This window comes from Anomaloglossus baeobatrachus, chromosome 11 (genome assembly GCF_048569485.1).
Source record: "Anomaloglossus baeobatrachus isolate aAnoBae1 chromosome 11, aAnoBae1.hap1, whole genome shotgun sequence".
Lineage (NCBI taxonomy): Eukaryota > Metazoa > Chordata > Amphibia > Anura > Aromobatidae > Anomaloglossus > Anomaloglossus baeobatrachus.
Window position 1 is genome coordinate 26,168,275 of NC_134363.1, and position 27,909 is coordinate 26,196,183.

The following is a 27,909-nucleotide window of genomic DNA, read 5'->3' on the forward strand; positions in this document are numbered from 1 at the left end:
CTTCTCCACCCAAAATCCATCAGACACTTCCACTAAGTGCAAACAATTAGCAAAGTACAGAATAATTGTTTTTATATTATTCATTAAGTAATAATTTCAATATTTCCAAATTATATGGAAAATACTAAAATATTTATCTGTTTATACATTTTTTAAATAAAAGTCTCTTTTACCTTTTAGCTTAGTCAATGATAAACTCAGAAGCATTTCATTTGTCATTTTTGTCATTTGTTATATGCATCTGACAACTAACAGCCATGTGTAATGCATGTGGGTCCCTCTAACACATGTGAGTGTGGACCTACTGTGCCATGGGTCGGGCTTACCCTGGAGGTGCAGTGCGTGCCTACCAAGTATTCACCAGATTCTTTTGTGGTGAGGTTTGCCTTGGTTGCCAGTAGACACCAGGCACCACTCCAGGGTAGTCCTTAGGCTGCAGCAGCAGACCTCAGGGATCAGGATGCAGATACAGACACACAGTATCAGACATGACAGGATCAGTTTCAGGTGCAGAGAGGATGGCTAGTACAGGCTTGGACAGATTTTTGTTTTGTGTTCAGACAGGACAACTGGTCAAGACTGGGTTAAGGTTCTGCTGCAGGCAGGACAGGTTCTGGTACTGTAGCGGAAAACTGGTACAGGTGTTTGGAAGTACTGGAGTATGGGTACACAAAGCAGGTACATACACAAAGACAGATCGGGAACTGGCAGGGTACAGGATGAGTATAGCTTCGGGGACCTGACAACGGGCTAACTGTTACAGGAACTCATTAGATTCTGAAGTTGCTCAGGCACCTCCCTACAGGGGAGGGTGCTTTAAGTACCCTGTGTTTCTCATCCATAGGCTGAGGACACTAACAGAGAGCACACAATCCTCCTTTAAGGTTGGTTTCACACATCCAGTATTTCACCAGATTGCCAGATCCAACAAACTCCAGTACATTGCAATACAGTACAATGGCATCGCAGCAACCTCCAGTCATATGCTGTCATGTGACTGGAGCTTATCGCGATGCCATTGTACTGTTTTGCACTGTACTGGAGTGTGTCGGATCCGGCAATCCGGCAAAATGCTGGATGTGTGAAAGCACCCTAAGAAATGGGGAGCTAGCTTGCAAGTGCTCACCCTAAGCAGGTAGCTGTGAGAGCTGTGCAATGTGCACAGGCCTTGGGGTCTGGGGACCATGGTAGGAGCTGGCACAGAAAGAGATGGACCTGCAGGGCAGCCATCATCGTGAGCATGTTGGCATTTCTGCTGAGAGGAGGGAGAGCAACCATGCTGACACACCGGCATTACTCCATGCATGATGACCTTGACATTCTATTCTTCAAAGTACATACTGTCTGTGATTATATTTACTTCAGCAGTTGCAATAATCCAAAGATCTATGTTTTTATTGAACGGGATTTTCAACAGGGTTTCTTCAGATCTATCCCCGCCAGACTAAAAAGAGCCTTGGATGTCCATCCTAGATTCCTAATGACCAATGTAGAGAATGCAAGAATTACATATCTGAAAATGGTTTATAGCATTTGATGACATTGATTTGATATTAATTGACATTTCATATAAACATGTTGGAAAAAAAATTAAGAAGAAGGTCAGGCTTTCAATCTCAATTTTAATTAGTCTCAATGGTACTTGGATGGGGTTGAGGTCCAGATTCTGTTTGACTAGTCATGTTCTTCTAAACTAAAGTCCCTCAACCATGTCTTTATGGACCTTGTGCATTGAGCACAGACATAGGTAACTGAAAATAGCCTTCCCCAAACTGTTCTCACAAAACTGGAAGCTACAATTGTTCATGGCATCTGACATATTTAAGATTTCCCTGAACTGGAACTAAGAAGCATTGCCTGACCTCTGATAACAAGCCATAGCGCTATCCCTCCTCCACCACACTATACAGCGGGTAGAATGCAGTCGGGTGGGTAACGTCTCAAGGTATTCACGAAAAACAAACTTATTAACTTATTCATCAGATGCCAAGTAGAGACGTGTAATCTGCACTTCAGAGAACATGTTTCCACTGCTCGAGAGTCCAGTGGTGGTAGTTTTATGCCACTCAATTAGATGCATTGCCTTGTACTTGGTTATTTAAGGCTTGCATGCCGCTGCTTAAACATAGAAACCCAAGCGGTAAGAAGTCTGTGTGGACTAAAGGCGCTACCATGACCTGCAGCTTCTTCCATAGAGCACATCTGAAACGTCATTGGTTATCAACTGCAAAGGGATGATTTATGATGATGTATGTGTCTAAGTACATTCAAGCATGGCGGAACGTTTCTCAAGCGGCTAAGGATGTAAGTGGGGAGATTTCTGTATATAGCGTTCATACTTGATACTGAATAAATCAAGATGTTTTGGACATTTTGTTTACATTTTTCCTCATTTGCAGATCACTAACATGTATGTCCTGTGATTTCCAGAATTCCATAGCTTTTATCCTTGGTGTTGCAATTTCAATGTATAAGAGTATATATATATATATATATATATATATATATATATATGTATATATATATATATATATATATATATATATATACTCAGAAAAAAACAAGATAGACAGCACCAAATGTGCAGTACTGCACTAAAAATTCCAAACTGTACTATTATTAAAATTTGAGATTTTTGGCAAAAAAATTGCAATTTCTTGAGCTATCCCGCCACGTCGCGGCAAATCTCTGTTGGGGCAGTCCTACACTAAGATATTTTTGTAAAATGTGCCATACGGCCTCACAAGTAAAAAAGTAGAGCTGTTCTTAGCAGCACTCACCTGGTCTATTTCAAGCCCATACCCATGACTGATTCATGGCTGTGGGCGGGACAGGCCCAGGCAAATGCTGCTTAAAGTAAATAGCCTGTGGACAGGGCCTGATGACTGAATGTGAACAGTCACCAACTGCCAAAATCAAGACATGTAGAATATAACCAAAATTGGGGTGCATAGCAAGGTGGGGGTCAGCCACCGACCAATTCAATGAAAAAAACAAGATAGCCAGCACTAAATGTGCACGACTGCACTAAAAATTCCAAACTGTACTATTATTATAATTTGAGATTTTTGGCAAAAAAATTGCAATTTCTTGAGCTACCTGGCCAACATCTCGGCAAATCTCATTGGGGCAGTCCTACACTAAAAATATTTTTATAAAATGTGCCATATGGCCTCACAAGTGGGCCATTTATATAGATACACCTAAATAAAATGTGAATGGTTGGTGATATCAACTTCCTGCTTGTGGCTCATTAGTATATGGGAGGGAGAAAACTTTTCAAGATGGGTAGTGATCATGGCGGCCATTTTGAAGTCGACCATTTTGGATCCAACTTTATTTTTCCCAATTGGAAGAGGGTCATGTAACACATCACACTTATTGAGAATTTCACAATAAAAACTAGGGAGACCTTGGTGACCATTCAACTGGCCCACAATGACCATTCCACTTTCCAGGACACCGTTCATGTAAGAGTGCTCGGACCTGACAACCAAAATGTGATGGTGCAACTTTCGGCTGTGCTGGTGCTGGGGCTCAGGCTGCATCAGTGGTTGCTGTGCATAGTGAGGGTTTCAAAGACAGTCAGCACGTGTGCAGATTTAGCTCTCGGCTCAATGGCAAGCCGAGATCTTATCTGTGCAAGCACCACTTCTGGATGCCATTTTAATTAAGGTTGCTGGTGAGAGATCAAGGGGCCGGAGGCGGTGTATGCACTGATGTGATCTTGAGCCGAGAGCTCCATCTGCACAGGCGCCGACTCCGGGCACCATTATTTAAAGTCCTCATCGCCCCCGCCCGCAGCACCAGCCCAGCCAATGTAGCCCCAGCACCAGCTGCCTCATACCTCACACAGCTGCTGCATGCTACTCAGAGAAAAGTCTAACTGGAAAACCAATGTGTGTGAATTAGGTGCTAGCCTAAAAATACATGGTTATAATACAAATAATACGCTGCACACGAACCACTATAAAAATATAAGCATGAAAAATGGTAAAGCATTACTGCTATAGGGATACTATGACCAATGAAAAATACATTTAGCTATCTGGAAAAAATGAATACATGAAAATGGTATTGCAAAACTGCTAAGAATATTTGAAAGTAATAGAGATGTTTAGCAAATGTATTGATCAATGCAAATGAGCGACGACCAACTCCACCCTATTACCAGACTCTATTCATGATCCTATATAGCCAGGATCCTCTGCCCATACTTGCAGATTTTTAATAGCACATAGAGGCATGGAGGTTAGGTTCCCAGAAAATTAGAGATTACCTTGTCTTTGGTTTTCAAGCTTATTTGCATTGATCAATACATTTGCTAAATCATTGATCATTTTTTCCCGCTAGTTAAATATATTTTTCATTGTTCATAGTATCCCTATAGCAGTAATGCTTTGCCATTTTTCGTGTTTATATTTTTATAGTGCTTAGTGTGCGGCTTATTATTTGTATTGCTAGAAGGTGGCCCGATTCTAACGTATCGGGTAGTCTAGAATGTGTATGTAGGTTAGCAGATTGAATAATAATATAATCAGCAAGTCTTGAATAATGATGGTTCATTTTTTGCTCGTTGGTCTCCCGCTGTGCAGCACGCATCGGCGTGTTTGACAGTGGGAGACCATCAATCTGAATGGGCAGGGAGCCGGCGTACACTGGTAAGCATGTTACACAATCGGGTAAGTATGCAAAGCGCTTTGCTTAGTTACCCGATGTGTACCATGGATACCAGTGTACGCCGGCTCAAGCACACATGTGCCGGGAGCCAAGGGTAAGGTGGTAACCATAGTACACATTGGGTAACTAACGAAAGCGCTTTCCATAGTTACAGGATTGTGTACCATTTGTTACCAGCGTACGTCGGTAAGTTGATAACCATGGTACACATTGGGTAACTATGCAAAGCGACAGTGCTGGTTTATTTTTTGCTTGTTGGCATCCTGCTGTGCAGCACGCATCGGCGTGTTTGATAGTGGGAGACCAACGATCTGAATGGGCAGGGAGCCAGCGTACACTGGTAACCATGTTACACAATCGGGTAACTATGCAAAGCGCTTTGCTTAGTTACCCGATGTGTACCATGGTTACCAGCGTACGCCAGCTCAAGCACACATGTGCTGGGAGCCGGGGTTAAGTGGTAACCATGGTACACATTGGGTAACTAACGAAAGCACTTTCTATAGTTACAGTATTGTGTACCATTTGTTACCAGCGTACGTCGGTAAGCTGATAACCATGGTACACATTGGGTAACTATGCAAAGCGACAGTGCTGGTTTATTTTTTGCTTGTTGGCATCCTGCTGTGCAGCACACATCGGCGTGTTTGACAGTGGGAGACCAATGATCTGAATGGGAAGGGAGCCAGCGTACACTGGTAACCGTGTTACACAATCGGGTAACTATGCAAAGCGCATTGCTTAGTTACCCGATGTGTACCATGGTTACCAGCGTACACCAGCTCAAGCACACATGTGCCGGGAGCAGGGGTTAAGTGGTAACCATGGTACACATTGGGTAACTAACAAAAGCACTTTCTATAGTTACAGTATTGTGTACCATTTGTTACCAGCATACATCGGTAAGCTGATAACCATGGTACACATTGGGTAACTATGCAAAGCGACAGTGCTGGTTTATTTTTTGCTTGTTGGCATCCTGCTGTGCAGCACGCATCGGCGTGTTTGACAGTGGGAGACCAACGATCTGAATGGGCAGGGAGCCAGCGTACACTGGTAACCATGTTACACAATCGGGTAACTATGCAAAGCGCTTTGCTTAGTTACCCGATGTGTACCATGGTTACCAGCATACGCCAGCTCAAGCACACATGTGCCGGGAGCCGGGGTTAAGTGGTAACCATGGTACACATTGGGTAACTAACGAAAGCACTTTCTATAGTTACAGGATTGTGTACCATTTGTTACCAGCGTACGTCGGTAAGCTGATAACCATGGTACACATTGGGTAACTATGCAAAGCGACAGTGCTGGTTTATTTTTTGCTTGTTGGTCTCCTGTCCTGCAGCATGCATCGGCGTGTTTGACAGTGGGAGACCAACGATCTGAATGGGCAGGGAGCCAGGGTAAGCTATTAACCATGGTACACATCGGGTAACTAAGCAAAGCAGTTTCTATAGTTACCCGATGTGTACCATGGTTACCAGCCTACGCCGGCTCAGGCACACGTGTGCCGGGAGCCGGGGTAAGCTAGTGGTTTCACACATCCGGCTTTTCTCCACTTTGTCGGATCCTGCGCGCTGCCATAGGCTGGTTTCAGACGTCCGTGTTTTAGGTACGTGTGACATGTGTTTTGTAACACAGATGTCACACGTACCCATGTTGTTCTATGATGTGCCTCACACGTCTATGTTTACACACGGACCGTGTGACTTTTCATGACCCCGCACGCACACACGCAGGTATCTTCAGCAGCACGGATGTCACACAGATCGCACACTGATGTGATCCGTGCGACATCAGTGTAAAACATACCAGAGAAAATATGGGTCTTTTTAATAAAAATATTTTCTATATTTACTTCTCTCCAGAGATGTTGTCTCCGGCTCTGCTGCCTCCCGCTCTTTATCGCCGCTCATTATACTCACTGAATATTCAATGCCCTGAGGAGCTGGAAGCAGGGACAGCGCGGGGGACTTCAGTGCCGGGGACCGCATCGCTGGGTAAGTATACAGCAGAGTGTGTGCGTGTGTGTGTACATGCATGTGCGCTATGTTTGTATGCGTCGGTGTATCAATGTGTGTCTGCTATGTGTGTGTGTATATACATGTATATGTGCTATGTGTGACACGGACGTCTGAAGGCAGCCGTACACTGTGTACAGGACAATGGCGGCGCCGCAACTTCCTGGTCACATGACAACATGTGATCGGAGCTTGTCGCGCGGCAATTGTAGTGTACACAGTGCACGGGAGGGCGCCGGATCCGACAAAGTGTAGAAAAGGTAAGCGACAGTGCTGACATGTGCCGGGAGGCGGGGTAAGCTAGTAACCATGTTACACATCTGGTAACTAAGGAAAGCGGTTTCTATAGTTACCCGATGTGTACTATGGATACCAGCCTACGCCAGCTTCAGCACACGTGTGTCAGGAGGCGGGGTAAGCTAGTGGCTTTTCTCCACTTTGTCTTGCGGTGTGGGCTTCCGGTGCTGCAGCAGTCACCTGGGAGTCGGGCGTCTCCGTGTGGGTTCGGGGAATGCGTGCAAGGGGGGCGGGGACAAGGTGAGCATCCAATACGTGTGGGGGTGGGGCCTGGCCGAGCGGCCAATAATGCGTGAGAGGGCAGGGCCTGGCTGAGCGGCCAATTTGTGCAGGGGCTGGGGCAAGCGGCCAATCTGTGCGGGGGGCGGGGCCAGGCCGAGCCGAGCGTCCAATCCGTGTGGGGGAAAGCAGGGCCATGCCGAGCCCTGCGGCCAATCCGCTGGTTGTCACTGTAACGACACAAATGTCACTGTCACGACACAATTTTGGAGCAAGACAGACAGACAGACAGACAGACAGAATAAGGCAATTATATATATAGATAGTCACACTGCTGTTGCAGCACCAGCTGCCACAGACCCAACACAGCTGCCACAGCACCAGTCGCCGCAGACCCCACACAGCTGCCGCACACCCCACACAGCCGCAACAGACCCTGCACTGCCACTGCTGCACCAGCCCAGCCACCGCAGCCCCTACACAGCCACTGCAGCACTAGCCCAGTCGCCACAGCACCTGCACAGCTGCCACAGTATTCCTCCAGCCTCCTGCAACATCTCTCATCCACCCCCAGTAAGTTAAATTCAGATTATAAGATGCACCCCTCCCTCTCCTCCTAAAGTATTGGCAGGAAAAATGTGTTTTATAATTTGAAAAATATTGTGTATATATATACATAGTTACAAGTGTCACAGGTTTTTCAGATCAATTGATCAATTAGAGGGACACTACAATTACAACAATATCATTGACTTTTTGTTTTTTTAAAACTTCTACAAAGTAAAAACATTTTTTAAATTAATACTTTGTTAAATTTTGAGAGTCATAGCTGTATGAGGGCTTATGTTTTTTTTTAAATAACTGGAAGCTCTCATTAGTGTTGGGAAAAAATAACTTTGTGATCTGGCATTTCCCATTTGACATCTATGATGCTGAATTTGTATTACAATTATTCATCGTTTCATTCTTAATGCACTACAAAGCAGAAGCAAAACAGCAGAATATGTTTTATATTTTTTTATTTTTAAAACACTGTATTAATAAATGTGCTTTTGGTTTCTATCAATTACTGTCTGTTTTTATGATGAAGTCACTTGGATATTACAAAGGCTGGGGTTGTTTAAAACAGATTTAAAAAGGGTTAAATACGAGAAGTCCAAGGAGAATTGATCAAATTATATTAACCTTTTCAGAGCAATTGGAGAATTTGCAGGATTGCAATTTGCTGTGTATCATTTCCCTGTAAATCAATTTTTGGGAAAAAATTGTCAAAAGTGTCAAATTAAATTTTAAAAGATTTGGTCATTTGTAGACATTACATACACATGGCTAATATTCAAAATAGTGTAATCAGATGCTGTATTGATTGATTAGCCAAATGTTTAAACTTAAGGGGGCTTTACACGCAACGATATTGCTAATGATATGTCGTCAGAATCACGGAATTTGTGACGCACATCCAGAGTTGTTAGCGACATGGTTGCGTGTGAAACTTATGAGTGAGTGTTATCCATAAAAAAGCTCACCAAATCGTTGATCGTTGAGACATCGTTCCTTTTCAAAAAATCATTGCTAGTGCAGGACGCAGATTGTTGGTCGTTCCGGAGGCAGTACACATCACTATGTGTGACACCCCGGGAACGACGAACAACAGCGTACCTGCATCCTCCGGTAACGAGGTGGGCGCTGACTTTCATGCGGCTGGTCTCCGCCCCTCCTCTTCTATTGGATGCCTGCCGTGTGACGTCATTGTGACGCCGCATAAACTACCCCATTAGAAAAGAGGCTGTTCGCCGGCCACAGCGACGTCGTTAGGAAGGTGAGTATGTGTGATGGGTCCTAGCGATATTGTGCACCATGGGTAGCGAATTGCCTGTAATGTCGCTGCGTGTAAAGCAGCCTTTAGTCTATCTTTGTCGCTACATAGTATGGCTAAAAATCATAGTTATCATTAACATTTTAATCATAATCTGGCTAATACAGAAAGATCTAAGATCCACATTACATCAAACTGATATGGAATGGACAATTTCAATCATTACTAACATTAGGTTCAATTAATCAGAGAAATGAACACTCATGCTTTTCAACCAATTATAAAATATTAATGTTCATAATTGTTTCAAATACCAGTCTGGCTTTTTGTACTTGTTGGCCGATTATCAGCATTAACAGTAGGGGTGAGACAAGGGGGTTATCTTCCACCTCCAAAGCAGGAGGAATTGTACATTGTGAACAGAAAACTGGTATAAATGCTAGTAACAATATGTTCATTTAACTGGAAAGTTCACAAAACTTTTGTGAGTTTTGGTAGCTTTTCATTAGTTTGACTTGGCTCGTGCCAATCCTCTTAATGAATAGAGCACCCTCTGATACAACAAGACTGGCGTAGCTCCATTGTGCACTCAGCCAGTCTTTATGAATCAAGCCAACATCACCTTCAATATCCTATGTATCCTTTTTAACCCTAGAATGCATTCCAGGGGCCTCGCAGGCCTGCTAGGTTACTTGTTTTCTATGGTAGATTTCTATGGTTGCGCATTCTAGGGTTAATCGTACATTTCCACCAGCCTCTCAAATGAAGGGGATGTGCTACTAATACAGCACCACCTATTCATTCTTCATCTTTCCATATTGACTAATTGTACTGCATTATACTTAGGCGGGCTTTGCACGTTGCGATATCGCAGGTGCGATGTCGATGGGGTCAAATCGAAAGTGACGCACATCTGGCATCACAGTCGATATCACAGTGTGCAAATACTTTTTGAAACGATTAACGAGCACAAAAGCGTCGTTATCGTATCATCGGTGTAGGGTCCGACATTTCCATAATGCCGCTGCAGCGACAGGTACGATGTTGTTCGTCGTTCCTGCAGCAGCACACATCACTGTGTATGAAGCCGCAGGAGCGAGGAACATCACCTTACCTGCGTCTCGACCTGCAATGTGGAAGGACGGAGGTGGGCGGGAATGTTTACATCCTGCTCATCTCTGACCCTTCGCTGCTATTGGCCGCCTGCCGTGTGACGTCGCTGTGACGCCGCACGATCCACCCCCATAGGAAGAAGGCGGGTCGCCGGCCAGAGCGACATCGCAGGCCAGGTGAGTGCATGTGAAGCTGCCGTAGCGATAATGTTCGCTACGGCAGCTATCACTAGATATCGCACCTGTGACGGAGACGGGGACTATCGCTGCAGCATCGGTAACAAATTGTTACCTATGTCGCAACGTGCAAAGTACCCCTTAACCCTTCTTGTTAACGTTCTCTATCTTAGGTGATGACATTCGCACTTTCTTTCCCTAGTGATTACGTGTTGAACGAGTAGGTAACTATTCAGACTCCACACTATAAAGAAAAAGACATGGATCGCACATCCCAAAAATACAACGATCTAAAGCCACTAGACAAAAAATTAAATAAAACATGTTCTTTGTTACCATTCTGATCAGACTGTATTAAGCCCACTGCCATGTCACGGCGAACCTCTTGAGTGGGTCCCTATTCTAAACCTTATTGTGCGGCACTGTGCACTAACTGCCACTGCAGCGACAAAGCGCCAGCAGGGCAGGTGACCTGGTGCCTCACAGCGCCCATGCTGCAAGGCGAAGCCCCCATGGCTCCAGGCCCCACTGACACGATACCGCCACATCGGCGGCCACAACACAGCACCAGCACACAGTGAGAGGAGCTGTGCACTCTCCTCCCACTGGCTCCCATATGTGAACTGGGAGCAAAAAAGGCTGACCCCTCCTGCAGTCTCCTGCTGACTAAAATCACCTGTGCCAAATGGGGGGAGTGCAGATCCAAGCAAAAAGCATAGGGGGGGTAGAATGTTGTACATCATGTTCTATTATTTAATTTTTTACCTAGCGGCTTTAGATCATTGTATTTTTGGGATGTTTGATCCATGTCTTTTTCTTTATAGTGTGTTATACAACATTCTACCCCCCTCTGCTTTTTGCTTGGCTCTGCACTCCCCCATTTGGCACAGGTGATTTTAAACAGCAGGAGACTGCAGGAGGGGTCAGCCTTTTTTTGCTCCTAGTTCACATATGGGAGCCAGTGGGAGGTGAGTGCACAGCTCCTTTCACTGTGCGCTGGTACTGTGTGGTGGCCGCTGTTGTAGTGGTGTTGTGTCAGTGGCGCGGTGGGGCCTGGAGTCATGGGGGCTTCGCCTTCCAGCATGGGCGCTGTGAGGCACCAGGTCACCTGCCCTGCTGGTGCTTTGTCGCTGCAGCGGTGGTTAGTGCACAGTGCCGCACCATAAGGTTTAGAATAGTGACCCACTCAGAGATTCACTGTGATGTGGCAGTGGGCTTAATACAATCTGATCAGAATGGTAACAAAGAACCTCATTTCTATTACTTAATTTTTTGCCCAATGGCTTTGGATTATTGTATTTTTGGGATGTGCGATCCATGTCTTTTTCTCTATACAGTGTAACTATTTGGACTTGTTATGCTGTTAGCAAGTACTTTCCGCTAGTCGCATATTCGTTACGAGTAGTGGGTGCAATGTAAGTCAATGGGAAATACTCGCTAAGTAGCGAGTAACCCGAAAGTCGTACTATTCGCTACTCGCATGAAAAGTACGGCTTTCAGGTTACTCACTACTTAGCGAGTATTTCCCATTGACTTACATTGCGCCTGCTACTCGCAACGAATATACGAGTAGCGGGCAGTACTCGCTAACAGCATAGCGAGTACAAATAGTTAGCTACTCGCTCAACACTAGTGTCTACTAAAATTGGACTTTGCATAATTTTGGAGTTATACAATCATCACTTTTTAAATACTTTTTTGTTAAGTAGTTTTATCATGGAATTGGAGCGGTTTATCCTTGAGATTGGAGGGGTTCAGGATGTCATATCTATAATGAGAATGAGCGAGCATGCTTGCCACTACTCGATACTTAATCAAGCATTGGGGTGCTCGGGCACACTCGTTATGAGCTTGAGTATCATGGAGTCTTGAACTTGAGTTCAAGTAACTCCAACGCATATTTTGCAGCTGTTTTTCAGCCACTAAACATGCGCTAATTGCGTGACAATCACAGTAATGATGTAGCCATGGTCTCTACTGGCATTACTATGATTGGCCGGCCGCATCTCATCATCAGGTCTTATATGAGACCCGGGAGTTTGATTCTCGACAACTCATGTCAGAACGCAGTTCATGGAGAGTTGGTGTAGGAGGGAGAGCTTAGAGAGGAGGCATATAGGCAGGGTTGTACACTTGTACCCTTTTGTGCCTTTCATGTGGCACTAAAGGGTATTGGTTGCCTGGTTTAATGTAAAAATAAATACATTTTTAAAAAATGGCATGGACCCTAAAGAGGGGAACCCATGCATTTTTTTAATTATTTTATTTATAAATAAATTATTTTAAAATTCAGTGTGGGTGTAATACTGTACTAAAGAAAGATGCTGAAGTTACAAGCAGTGTAGCTTCAAAATGCAGTTAGCATGCAAACCACCAGAGGGCAGTTGAGTAGTCAGTGAGCTGGGTCTGCAGCAGGAGGTCTAGACAATGGTACAGGGATAGTCAAATCATGGTCAGGTGATAGTCGAGGATGAGAAGCCGAGAAGTCACAACTATAGCCGAACGAAGAGACGGAGGCCAGAGTGAGGAATGTAGATACAGGTCAGATGCCGTGAAATCCAAGTACAAACAAGGGAGGAAGACAAACAGGTCGGGACCGGGAGAAGACAGGCAGGGACGGGTATACAGAAGACAGGAGCGGGTAGTCACGAACCGGAACAGATAGATGAACGGAGGGGGGTACGGGTCAGAACAAGGTAGCTGGGAGGCAGGACAGATTGGGGAACTCACCAGAGAGAGAAATATATACAGCAGAGCATAAACTATCACTGGCGCTGGACCAGTGGTGCAGCGACAGGATATAGCGTCCCGGAAAGTGGAGCAAGGCAGGGAGGAGTTAACCCCTGACATGACCAGGCCAGAGCTAAAAGGAATAATAAACCACCACCTCCACTGCAGGCCTGGATCATGACAGTTTATAAACAACCAAAGGTAAAGCAGAATGCTGTGGTCTGATACCATGCCATGAAGGCCCATGGTCCGAAAGTGAGACTGCAAAGTTAAAATTATTTATGTATCACCATTAAAAATGTTCTGTTTATTCAATGCAAAATTGAGTACAAAGGTTTATTCAATACATTAGATAACATTAATCCTAATTAACTACTTTTCACAAAAATATTCTCCATTTGTCACTGACTTAAGGAGTATTGATCTTCCATGAATTCTCAAGTCAACCCCATGTACTGTGAGAGTAAAATAGGCAATGATACCAAGGAACCTAGCAATAAAGTACTATTAGTATTCTTTAGGTCTGTATTGTTTGCACATAGATGATTAGGACAACTTAGAGCATCTTATTGCCTGTCCAAGAATATCCCAAAGAGTGAGCGATGTCCCAACCACAACCACTTTACAATATAGAGGCAGACAGTTCAAAGAGAAGCAAACACTTTGTCTATACAATCCTCCAGTCTGAATAGCTTGAACAAGAATTAATCTAATAAGGAAGCCTTGAAAAAAATTCTCTAGTCTCATGGTGATAGCAGTAAGAAAATGTATTCAGAAGTTAATCTACTGTTAAAATAGTTTAATAAAAATGATTAAACACATATCTAAAGAAAGATTGCAACAAGATATCTGAACAGAATCAAAACAAACATATCTCCGTAACCCCAAACATGAGATTTTAAGCCAAAATTCTAGATACAAAGCATAGCATAAGCATATGTAAGAAGAAAATTAGCAGTTTACAAGGATTATGTGGGTCTTTCTTTTCTCAAATATATGTGCTTTTTAAACCATGAAAGAGGTAGTAATTTAGAGTAGGACCAAGTAGAATGAGATTGCTGTGATGTGGCTACTGGGCAGGTATGAAAATGGGCATTCTGATATGCAAAATACCTCAAAAAATATTTAGAATTTTTTTTTGCTTTTTTGTTTTTTTAGTTCAATCTTTGGTATGTAAGTCTTTCTTTTTTGTCTGCATATAATGTGTGTGGATTATGCTCATTTGACTGAAAGTGATTCTAGACCCTCCACCCCCATTAACCTCAGGTGTTTTTATCCTTAAATTGTGGGTTTCTCTATTCCCAAATATATGTGCTTTTTAAACCATTAAAGAGGTAGTTATGTAGAGTAGGACCAAGTACAATGAGGTTGCCATGACGTGGCTACTGGGCAGGTATGAAAACGGCCATTCTGATATGCAAAACACCTCAAAAAATATTTTGTTCTTCCTTTTTTTTTAGTTGCTAGCTTTGGCATGTAAATCTTTCTTTTTTGGCTGTATATAATATGTCCACTTGACTGACAGTGTTTCCCGGCCCTACTCCCCCATTAGCCACGGGTGTTTTTATCCTTTAATGGTGGGTCTCTCTTTTCCCAAATATATGTGATTTTTAAACCATTAAAAAGGTAGTAATAACAATAACGTTGCCGTGACGTGGCTACTGGGCAGATATGAGAATGGCCATTCTGATATGCAAAACACATTAAAAATTGTTTAGAATTTTTTGGCTTTTTTTTTTAGTTCAATCTTTGGCATGTAAGTCTTTCTTTTTTGTCTGTATATAATGTGTGTGGATTATGTCCATTTGACTGAAAGTGCTTCCAGGCCCTCCTCCCCCATTAGCCACAGGTGTTTTTATCCTTTAATGATGGGTCTCTCTTTTCCCAATTATATGAGATTTTTAAACCATTTAAGAGGTAGTAATATAGAGTAGGACCCAGTACAATAAAGTTGCCGTGTGTGTAAAGTTACCACACATCCAATCCCTCACCACCTCTTGCCGTCTTCAACTCAAAAATATTTCCAGAATCCGCCCTTTCCTCAATTTGCAATCTACTCAAATGCTAGTGCATGCCCTCATAATCTCCCGCCTCGACTACTGTAACATCCTCCTCTGTGGCCTCCCTGCCAACACGCTTGCCCCTCTCCAGTCCATCCTTAACTCTGCTGCCCTACTTATCCACCTCTCTCCTCAATACCACCCCGCTTCTCCTCTCTGCATGTCCCTCCACTGGCTTCCAATCTTCCACCGTATCCAATTCAAACTTCTAACACTGACCTACAAAGCTGTGCATAATCTTTCCCCTCCGTACATCTCCGAACTACTCTCCCACTACACTCCAACACGTCACCTCCGGTCCTCCCAAGATCTCCTCCTCTCCTCCTCTCTCATTCGCTCCTCACACAACCGACTCCAAGACTTCTCCCGAGCATCCTCAGTCTCCTGGAACTCGCTGCCTAAATACGTCAGACTATCCCCTACCCTTGCAAACTTCAAATGGAACCTGAAAACGCACCTGTTCAGAAATGCCTACAATCTACAATGAACTCGCTGCCGCCCGACCACCGTGCGGAGCTGCCGCCCGACCACCGTGCGGAGCTGCCGCCCGACCACCGTGCGGAGCTGCCGCCCGACCACCGTGCGGAGCTGCCGCCCGACCACCGTGCGGAGCTGCCGCCCGACCACCGTGCGGAGCTGCCACCCGACCACCGTGCGGAGCTGCCGCCCGACCACCGTGCGGAGCTGCCGCCTGACCTACACCCCACCTATTGTCTCCTCCCCATAATCCTATAGAATGTAAGCCCGCAAGGGTAGGGCCCTCTTCCCTCTGTACTAGTCTGTCTACTGTAACTTGTATACGTATTTTGTATGTAACCCCCCCTCTCATGTACAGCACCATGGAATTAATGGTGCTCTATAAATAAATAATAATAATAATAATAATAATAATGTGGCCACTGGGCAGGTATGAGATTGGCCATTCTGATATTCAAAACACTTCAAAAAATATTTAGATTTTTTTGCCGTTTTGTTTTTTTAGTTGCACGGATTATATTGTCTGGAATGTAATTTTTTTCCTCAATAATTTTTCAACAATTTTGTATTGGTTTCGTATAGAAAAAGTAAGAAAAAAATATGTTGCAGAATAAAAAAGTGAAAAGTAAAAAAGTAAAAAAAAAGTAAAAAAGAAATTAGTATATTGTAACAAGAGTAGATTAAATAGATTTTCTATATGGCATATTTATTCTCATTGAAGTACCAGTCCCCAGTAGGTGAACCAAAAATAAAAAAAACAAGTATTAAAAGAAAAAAATATGGAAAGTAAAGGTTAACTCACTAAGTATATTTGGTATTGATTATTTAGTAAAAAAAATCCCACATCCTGTTAAGTTTATATTTAGCAATTTTGACTACTTTAATTAGAACTGACCCACATTAGTTGCCTTTTTTAACCATACTTCCTCTATTCTAAAGAGAACCTTTCTCAAGAATGTTATTTCATATTTTTAGATAAAAACTTTAAAAAAAAAAAAGCATCAAATAATGCTAACTGGATTAATGTAAATTGTCACATCATAATGTATCCCATTAAGTTCTGGACAGTTAATTTTAAAGGGAACCTGTCAGGTCCCCTGTGCATCCATAGACACAAGCAGTTCTGGGTACATATCTAGAATCTTTGCCTAACTGTTCCAGGATTTACTAGTATACATAAACAGATCTTTAGAAAACTATTTCTAAAGATTGTGTCTTAGACACTAATGATGACTGCGACTAGTTGCTGTCATGATTCATGCCTGGTTAAGTTGCTGTTGAGCTTTTGCTCATAGCCTATCCTTGGGTTACTGATCATGGTAGGGATTAATTCCATTCTGTCTCATTCCGGAGGACAGGCTGCTATATCCTGGCTCTGCTCCTCCGGAACATCACCTGTAATAGTTACTGCTTTGCAGCGTGCGTGCCTGGCTCCCATGAGTTAACCTTCATCTGTCCTGCCTCCATGCTACCTTCTAGGGGGGTTGAAAACTTCTGGTGCTCCCATACCCTTGCCAGTACAGACACGACACACATCTTGGAGCCTCAACCTTTAAAAACCTTTCAGGCAGACAGCAGTACATTAGCATCAAAGTTGTTGCACGGCAGGAAGGTATGGTCCATGCAACAGAATAGGATGGGGCTTGGCATTTAAGTATTAAAAAACAAGATATGCAGGACAAACAGGCATAGGCCTCTTGCTTCAAGACTGACTATACAGACATAAATCTCTCTGCGTGTGAGGTGGAAGTGAGGGTATCTGTTCAAGTAGACTATAACAGCATTATCAGACTTGGAAGGACTCATTTTCACCCTTGTTTGGCAGCGTCACTGCCCTTTCATACACAGATGATTTAAGACTCCATTGGTAAAGGTTGCAGCTCAGTGATCAAGAGCTGATGCAGCACATGCAGCTATTGCTGTAAATACGATGAAGAAAAGGACCTCTCACAAGAAACATCAAAGCAATATGGCACAAAGTAAAGCAATTTCTCAACCAAGAAAAAATATTGTAGTTTGCAGGATACAACATGGCTGGAAAGAGGGCTGTGTTCAAATAACTCAATGGAAAGGAACTGTTTTGGATCACGCACTAGCTAACCTTTCTCTTTATCTTATAAAATATAATGGATTTGACTGTGTGTATGGACTTGAGCTTCAGAAAGATGAAAGGGTATCTGCTCTAGACGTTCTACCAGACAGAATTGCATTATCCCAAATCAGTGATGCTCAATTAGCAGGGAATCAGCATAGGGGACACTTGCAGACACTTGTATGCATGTGCCTCAGGTATCTGAGTTTCATCATCATCACCTCCACCCCCGGGGGTTATCAGTTGACGAGAGTAAGGATCCTGCTGGTTCCTAGTTCATGTGGGCCAGGATGCAAATGATATAGATTTTGCCATCGGTGTTGATGCTTTCCGCCTCTTTCAGTCTGGGAATCTTTGGAGTGGTCCTGTGATGTCCATGGAATAGAATTTGTGAAGAGTTTTTGAGATTCGCTCATGAGTGGTTCCCCACAGTCTGTTTGCCAGTTGGTGATTTGTGACACGGGAGCAAACAAGTGTAATTGGGGTGGCACCCCTGAGAAATTAACTGTGTGTTATGTTGAGGTGCAGGAAGAAGAGAGGCCACTTGATGCAGCGCTTGCCATCTACTATAGCACCTGCTGTTTATCAGCCTCATTTCAAAGTTGAAGTGATGTGCAGCTGCCTAAGAAATCTAGTGGAGTAGGCTGACCAGTTGTTCTTATTTCTCTTGGGATAGGATAAGCCAATGTTTGCTCAAAGACCTTTTACTAACAGAACTTCCCACATGTACACTTCTAACACCAACACCCTGCCTATTCCCCCTGTTTGACAACCTTGACATAATTTACCACTCATGGTTGATATACCCGTCCCCTTTCAAACAGGGGATGTTTGGCAATCCTACACCCACACCTTTCAAACAACTGACACAAAAGATATTTTATTTTTATTTCCTGCCTGAGTTGGCAATATTGTGAAGGCACTAAAAAGTTCCACTACGTGCAAATGTGGTTCACTGAATAATTTGGAGCAGACATGGAAAAGTGCTAAGAAGACCATTTTAGCTTGCTCAATAGCAAATTTTAAGCAGGCACTAATAAACATATCTATATATGTGTTTAACTGCAGAATTTTGAACAGACAATTAAAATTGCCAAGAACAACTTTTTAGCTAGTTACCAAGAAAATTTATATTAGGCCAGGCATTGCTAACTGGCCAAACCTATAAATGGGTTTCATTGCTGAATTTTGAGCAGATAATTAAAATTGCCAAGAAGAACTTTTTAGCTAGTTGCCTCGAAATTTTACAGCAGATAAACAAGCAATACATCTAAATGTGTTTGCATAATTTTGTGCAGGCAATTAAAAGTGTCAAGAACACTTTGTTAGATACTTCCCTAGGAAATATTTAGGCCAGCCACTGCTAGCTAACAAGACCTCTAAATCCGTTTGGTTAATTTTGAGCAGACAATTTTAAGAACCACTTTTTAGATGCTTCTCTAGCAAAGTTTTAGGCCAGGCACTGCTAACTAGCAATATATGTTTATGTACTTTTAAGCAGGCAATTAAAATGGCTCAGAACCACTTTTTAGATACTTCCCTAACAACCTTTTAGGCTAGGAAATGCTAACTAGCAATACCTATAACTGTGTTTGCATAATTTTGAACAGGCAATTAAAATTGCCAGGAGCCACTTTTTAGATATTTCCATAGCAACTTTTTAGGCCAGGCACTGCTAACTAGCAATACATATAAATGTGTTTGCACAATTTTTATCAGGCAGTAATATGTAGAAATACCTAATTAGATGCTTCACGGGCAACTCTTTAGCAGGCACTATAGTACCAATCCCTATTTCCATCATGTTATGTGCCAATTTCTGGCACACATACATCTTTCCTTACACTGTACATCCCTATTCTAAACTATTCCTCTCCAATCTATCTCAACTACCTAACATTAAACCCCTAGCTACGCTCACTGTCTAGCAGCACTGGTGGCAGCACCTTCCCTAACGTGTCACATTCACAAAATGGCACCGACCAACATGTCCTCAATTTATATGCAGACAGACAGATAGACATGTGACTTAGGCAGCAAATCACAGAAGCCGTTATGTCTGAACCTTGTGGATGTTTGCTGCACCATGATTGGCTGCAGGAACATCTGTAATTAAAGTTGAGAAAAAAAATCAATGTCGCACGCCAAAAGGATTTTCCCGAGTCCACCCCTCCACTTCACTGATTTTACACATACCCCCATTCATCAGACAGCACCATAATCCTATACAAAAGCAGAAAGTGTTATTACAAAAGCATTTCTGGAAAAGTGGATGTTGTTCGGGGCAAAAAAAGAGCAAGTGGAAGATTACCAACATTTGGGGAAAGTGCTCAGGGTTACAAACGTGTTAAGGCTCGTACCGAATTTAAAACTGATGAACCTTTATCAAACAGTTTCGCTCATCTCTAATCATGATTACCCATTTTTTTCTAGTTTAAACATTTAATTAAAATGATGACAATTAACAACTTTAAAGTTTGTTTTATTGATACATCATTACAACCATTGAATTAATATAGACAGAAATCGATAGAAATGACTTTTAGGGTAAAAATCCACATAGCAAAAATGTAGAAAAAATTAATACAGATTATAATAGCAAACATGGAAATAATATAGAGAAGGATTTTTTTCAGAATTATGAATGAATCTGGTATATTACTGTATCTTTAGGAAAACATTTATTTAGATATAAGAAGATACATGGTAACAAACAAGTAGATAGACAGATAAATGGACTGACAGTAGTATGGACGGATGATCGATAGATAATAGATATTTAGATTATAGAAAGATACATAGAAAGATATATAAATACTTGATGGGTAGATAGATAGATAGATAGATAGATAGATGGACTATAATAATACATCAAGATAAGACTGTCATATCATGCTCAGTTAAATTTGACAAACGCATCTCAGAGAATGTTAGAAAAAGATTCTAAAAGACAAAGGAGCTTAAAAAATAAATAAAGCAATTATTCTGTTTTTGGATATGTAGGAAACCAATGTGCTGACTATAACATCTAAATGTAATAAAAAGAGATGAGAGAATAAATTGAAGTCTTGAATTTCTACAAGAATCAAAATTTACCAAAATTCTGAATTTTTTTTTCATGCAAATTGAAATTGTCTCTTCAGGGAGTAAGGAGACGAACTCTAGTGCCACCCATTGGAAGTAACATGCAAATTGAGGAATATGCCAACTGTTGGCTGCAATTTTTCTAAACCAAAAAGAGCTATTAAAAATATAAATAAAAGCATCCTTATCACCTTAACACTCACGTATATGTCCCTTTCATTCTTTATTATCAAACATTTGGTCATTGCCACATCTTCATTACTCGTGCTGGAATCTCTGGGCCTCTTGCACTGAGCTACGAGTTCTGGGTGTCAATAGGCCTGGGAACAGTTCTGTACACGTGCCCAGAAGATCATGATGCATGTGCTGATGTCATGACCCTCCACACACTCGTACAGAGCCCTCCTGGGTATCATGAAAAGTGGACGTCCTGGCTGAACATGAGAGCTGGCTCAGTGGTTAGCACTGCAGTCTTGCAGCGCTGGGGTCCTGGGTTCAAATCCCACCGAGGACACCATCTGCAAGGAGTTTGTATGTTCTCCCCGTGCTTGCGTGGGTTTCCTCCGGGTACTCCGGTTTCCTCCCACACTCCAAAGACATACAGATAGGGACTCTAGATTGTGAGCCCCAGTGGGGACAGTGTTGCCAATGTATGTAAAGCGCTGTGGAATTAATAGCGCTATATAAATGAATAAAATTATTATTATTAGCTCCTGGTAGCAGTGATGGCTGAGAAGAGCAGCAAAGACTGAATGGGTCTAAGGTCTCGAGAGATCCTGAGACTTGATAACCGACATTAAATATGAGGTTAAATAACTTCTCCGCCAGTTTAATTTCCCAGGAAAAATGTGGAACCATGCAAATTTAAATTTTCCTTGATCCACTTTCCCTAGTAATCTATTATATTAAGCTGAGTGTATGTGTGTGTGTGTGTGTGTGTGTGTTTATGTGTGTGTGTGTCCCCGCTAAAGGAATTTCCACCGTCGTATGTAAACCCTGAGTCCATTAAAGTCAATGGAGCTGGGAACCACAATGCAGCCAGAACTTCAGAAGAATGTTGGCGTGTCGCAATGCATAGCCAGGGAAAGAGACAGACACCAAGACAGACAGGGAAAGAAACGGACACTGAGACAGACAGGGAAAGAGATAGGGAAAGAGACAGACACCGAGACAGACAGGGAAAGAATCAGACAGGGAAGTGAAAGAAACAGACAGACAGGGAAAGATACAGACAGACAAAGACTCCGAAAGACAAAAAGACAGAGAGACACAGATAGACACCGACAAAGAGACAGACAAGGAAAGGCAGGGAAAGAGACAGACAGGGAAAGAGACAGACAAGAAAAGACAGGGAAGGAGAGACAGACAGGGACAGACAGGGAATGATAGAAAGACAGGAAAAGAGATAGAGAGACAGAAATGTAAAAAGACAGACAGAGAGAGAGAGACAGAGAGACAATTACTATCCCGGGCAACAACAGGTATTACAGCGAGTAAGACTATTAAGAATGACTTTTTTTTACATAAATAATCATGAAAACAAGAAAATAACCATCTATTGTTCACTCTATGATTATATAACAAAACTGATTTAAATGAATTGTAAGATGATAATACATCAATTTAGGATACGGAATTTTTTTTAAGGTTTGGATGAAAAAAAATATATTTTAACCATCTGTACTTTGAGTAGGTTTAGAGGGCTGTCGTTCTACACATACATCATTAGTCTGGTCACCTAAAGCTTTTTCAAGCTTGAAGGGAATGGATCTGAGGAAACCTTGTTGGAAATCTTGGCCGATAAATACATAAATGATTGGATTGATGCAACTGTTAAGACAAGCCAGGATGGTAACAATAGTATTCATACTATCGAATAGAAGGCTATCTTCATCATAGATGGGTGTAAGGGGAAAGATGAAAAATGGAAACCAGCAGATAACAAAACACAATATAACAGCGGTGATGATCCTGGAGGATCTCTGAGATCTCTGGGATCTCTTACTTTTTCTAATCTTGTAGAAAATGGTGACATAAGAGGTGACGATGATAAGAAAAGGGATCACACACATTAAAACTAATTTGTGCAGCCGAGTACTAAAGGGAATCTTACAAAGATAGACTTGTTGATTGTTGTCTATTATACACCATTCAGTTATGTGATATGAAAAAAATTTTGATGCAAGCAAAAAAAAACCAGTCACAAGGAAGCAGATCAACCACATGATTCCTGCAGTGATTCTAACTAGTTTATATGTTCTATGAACTTTTGCCCAAAATGGCCACATGATGGACACCCAACGGTCAATACTCATGGCGATCAAGAAAAAAATACTGGCGCCCATGTTCAGACCAAACAGAATAAAGTTCAAGTTGCAAAAAATAACTTGTGAGTCTGTGGAAGAGGAAGTGAACTCTGCTATCAGCAGAGGAATAGACGCGCAGCACAGGAAGTCCGCGATGGCCAGGTGGAAGTACCACACGGCACTGATCGTCTTCTTCATCCTGAATCCGGCAATCCAGATGACTAATCCATTACCGATAATCCCGAGAGCAAAAACAACGCTGTATATTGCAATTGCAACTTTACGTAGGATGTACATGAGATCATAAGAACCGTTGTAAGAAGTTGTGTTACTTGTGTTGTTGAATTCGTAACATGACCTTAGAAGACATGATAGGGTAGACGTTAGAATCAGGAAGAATTTATAATTTTGTAAACAGATACAGAGGTATGCATGGAGAATCGGGGGATGACTTAAAGTTGAGATCCCCTTAGAGTGCTAGATGTCCCCACCATAGAAAGTTACAGGGACTTTGATGCCAGCGCTGCAGAGATGAGCAAACCTTTGGAAGTTCAGTTCACTGTCAGCAAACAAACCAAACCTACACTGGCCCGAACTTGGCCCGAGGAGGTTCGTAATCACTGATTAGCAGTTTGAGTCTCCTCCCGCATAAGTCAGCCATAAGCAGATCACTTCTCGGGAGGGTGAGTGGGCTTTTTCAAATTTTCTTTTTGTTACACACTACATCTAATCATGATGTTGTTATCCCCAGAGCGAGCCGTTCAAACACTGCAAGGGCTCGTACTGGGCTGAGCACCAAGCGTACCTGAACATAGCACTGGTCATGCAAGTTAAGTTCACAGGTAAAGCATCCAAACGCCGAACCCGATCTCTGTTTTTTAAGTTGGTATTAGCTTCAAGAATCGAAACTCGGGTTTGGTCATCTCTACAGATAACAGACAATGGGAGCATTGGCGGAAACTCATCGCTGGACACGGGAAGAGAAACTAATCAAACTACATCTAGAGGACAGCTGTGAGACAAAAGTGGCGCATTATAGTCCTTAGCTACAAACATTTTGTTGTTAACTTCTTGTATATTTTGTTAAGAAGTAGTGTTGAGCGAGTGGTTGACTATTAGTACTGGCTGCTGTTAGCGAGTACTGTCTGCTACTCGCATATTCATTACGAGTAGCAGGCGCAATGTAAGTCAATGGGAAATACTCACTAAGTAGCGAGTAACCTGAAAACCATACTATTCACTACTCGCATGAAAAGTACGGCTTTCAAGTTACTTTCGAGTATTTCCCATTGATTTACATTGCACCCGCTACTCATAACGAATATGCGAGTAGCGGACAGTACTCACTAACGGTGTAGCGAGTGCGAATAGTTAACGACTCGCTCAACACTATTAAGAAGATTAATTAAAGACACACATTTTTCACAATAAAAAAATGATATTGAGTTGATTAAACTAAAAACATAAACTTATAACAAATTTTCGGCTGTAAGAAATACACTACCCTACGGATGTATACAATGATGCGCCCATATACTAACTGCAAAACAGGATATTAATAGTGAAAAGAAACGGAAATACAAGGAGTATTGAAACATAATAGACCTTTCCATATCCTGTCTTATTACTACATATGTGCTGCATTTTTTGTAAGAAATGTGACTCTCCTTTAGCGTCCGAAACAGGAGAAATAGATGCATAATTCAATATGCTGTCATTGTAGAGAACTGAGAGATGTGCAAGATCCTACAATTAAAGGGGTTGTTCACTACTTGGAAAGCCCCTTCTATTCCCCATGTGAGCGTCCATAAAAATAAAAAAGCCTATACTCACCTCCGGTGCGAGCGTGGTTCCAGCAATGTGGAAACTCACGTCCCAGGTGACAATGTTATAAAACACGAGTCCCATGTACAATCACCACCGCCAGCTTCCTTTATCTTTGCCTACAGACGGTTAGGCAATCAGCAGGAAGTGATTGGCAGCCGCAGTACTCACTTCCTATTAATTACCTAGAGATCTGAAGTTGGGGAGAAGGAATGTGGCAGTGACTGGATGTGGGACTTGCATGTCATAACAAGTCACATGGGCCCCGGGAATGTGACTGCCGACATTGCTGGCACCGTAGGTGAGTATGCCCTTTTTTATTTTTATGGGGGCGCACATGGCGAGTGAGAAGGGCGTGTCCAACTAGTGAACAATCCCTTTATAGAAAATCTGTTACACAGTTTTGTTATCGAGTATTAAATAGAAGCTTTGAACACAGAATTAATAATATTATATATATCAGTGGAATCTGAAAATGGAATTTCCCATCCAGGCACACCGGTACATGAGAGCAGCGGAAATCTAACGTATAAAAATGAGGAATATATATATATATATATATATATATAAAACTTACTGGTTATAAAAATCCAGGATTATATCAGGTAAGGTCAGGTTATTATCAGCAGCGTCCATTCTGATTCTGAATCTGAAATAACAATAATAATAATAATAATAATAATAATAATAATATTAGTAATAATAAAAAACATATTATTCAACTTATTCATCAACACTGTTCATTTATCTTTCTAGCTATCTATCTATCTATCCCTCTATCTATCCATCTATCTATTATCTATCTTTCTATCTATCTATCTATCTATCCCTCTATCTATCTATCCCTCTATGTATCTATCCCTCTATATATCTATCTATCTATCCCTCTATCTATCTATCCCTCTATCTATCCATCTATCTATTTTCTATCTATCTACAGTTAGGTCCAGAAATATTTGGACAGTGACACAATTTTGGCGAGTTGGGCTCTGCATGCCACCACATTGGATTTGAAATGAAACCTCTACAACAGAATTCAAGTGCAGATTGTAACGTTTAATTTGAAGGTTTGAACAAAAATATCTGATAGAAATTGTAGGAATTGTCACATTTCTTTACAAACACTCCACATTTTAGGAGGTCAAAAGTAATTGGACAAATAAACCTAACCCAAAAAAAATATTTTTATTTTCAATATTTTGTTGCGAATTCTTTGGAGGCAATCACTGCCTTAAGTCTGGAACCCATGGACATCACCAAACGCTGGGTTTCCTCCTTCTTAATGCTTTGCCAGACCTTTACAGCCGCAGCCTTCAGGTCTTGCTTGTTTGTGGGTCTTTCCGTCTTAAGTCTAGATTTGCAAGTGAAATGCATGCTCAATTGGGTTAAGATCTGGTGATTGACTTGGCCATTGTAGAATATTCCACTTTTTTGCACTCATGAACTCCTGGTTAGCTTTGGCTGTATGCTTGGGGTCATTGTCCATCTGTACTATGAAGCGCCGTCCGATCAACTTTGCGGCATTTGGCTGAATCTGGGCTGAAAGTATATCCCGGTACACTTCAGAATTCAACCGGCTACTCTTGTCTGCTGTTATGTCATCAATAAACACAAGTGACCCAGTGCCATTGAAAGCCATGCATGGCCATGCCATCACGTTGCCTCCACCATGTTTTACAGAGGATGTGGTGTGCCTTGGATCATGTGCCGTTCCCTTTCTTCTCCAAACTTTTTTCTTCCCATCATTCTGGTACAGGTTGATCTTTGTCTCATCTGTCCATAGAATACTTTTCCAGAACTGAGCTGGCTTCATGAGGTGTTTTTCAGCAAATTTAACTCTGGCCTGTCTATTTTTGGAATTGATGAATGGTTTGCATCTAGATGTGAACCCTTTGTATTTACTTTCATGGAGTCTTCTCTTTACTGTTGACTTAGAGACAGATACACCTACTGTGAACGGGTTCTTCTTCACCAAAGAAAGCATGCGGCGATCATCCACCACTGTGTTCATCCGTGGACGCCCAGGCCTTTTTGAGTTCCCAAGCTCACCAGTCAATTCCTTTTTTCTCAGAATGTACCCGACTGTTGATTTTGCTACTCCAAGCATGTCTGCTATCTCTCTGATGGATTTTGTCTTTTTTTTCAGCCTCAGGATGTTCTGCTTCACCTCAATTGAGAGTTCCTTAGACTGCATGTTGTCTGGTCACAGCAACAGCTTCCAAATGCAAAACCACACACCTGTAATCAACCCCAGACCTTTTAACTACTTCATTGATTACAGGTTAACAAGGGAGACGCCTTCAGAGTTAATTGCAGCCCTTAGAGTCCCTTGTCCAATTACTTTTGGTCCCTTGAAAAAGAGGAGGCTATGCATTACAGAGCTATGATTCCTAAACCCTTTCTCCGATTTGGATGTGAAAACTCTCATATTGCAGCTGGGAGTGTGCACTTTCAGCCCATATTATATATATAATTGTATTTCTGAACATGTTTTTGTAAACAGCTAAAATAACAAAACTTGTGTCACTGTCCAAATATTTCTGGCCCTGACTGTATCTATCTATCTATCTATCCCTCTATCTATCTATCTAACTATCTATCTATCTATCTATCTATCTATCTATCTATCTATCTATCTATCCCTCTATCTATCTATCTATCCCTCTATCTATCTATCTATCTATCTATCTATCTATCTATCTATCTATCCATCTATCTATCCCTCTATCTATCTATCTATCTATCTATCCCTCTATCTCTCTATCTATCTATCTATCTATCTATCTATCTGTCTGTCTGTCTGTCTGTCTGTCTATCTATCTATCCCTCTATCTATCTATCTATCTTGCCCTCTATCTATCTATATATCTATCTATCTATCTATCTGTCTATCCCTCTATCTATCTATCTATCCCTCTATCTATCTATCTATCTATTATCCATCCCTCTATCTATCTATCTATCTATCTATCTATCTATCTATCCCTCTATCTATCTATCCCTCTTTCTAT

At 41.9% G+C, this 27,909-nt stretch overlaps 1 protein-coding gene across 1 annotated transcript in view; it reads right to left on the minus strand.

Moving 5' to 3' along the window:
* Positions 1 to 20,275: 20,275 nt before the first annotated feature.
* Positions 20,276 to 27,909, minus strand: part of LOC142256175 (formyl peptide receptor 2-like) — an 11,686-nt gene continuing 4,052 nt past the window's right edge. The window contains exons 3-4 of the mRNA XM_075327728.1: positions 25,476 to 25,547; positions 20,276 to 23,432 (exon numbers count right to left, since the gene is read on the minus strand). Of these exons, the coding sequence (XP_075183843.1) occupies positions 22,439 to 23,432; positions 25,476 to 25,547 (1,066 nt within the window). The 3' untranslated portion in view covers positions 20,276 to 22,438. The remainder of the gene's footprint in view (positions 23,433 to 25,475; positions 25,548 to 27,909) is intronic.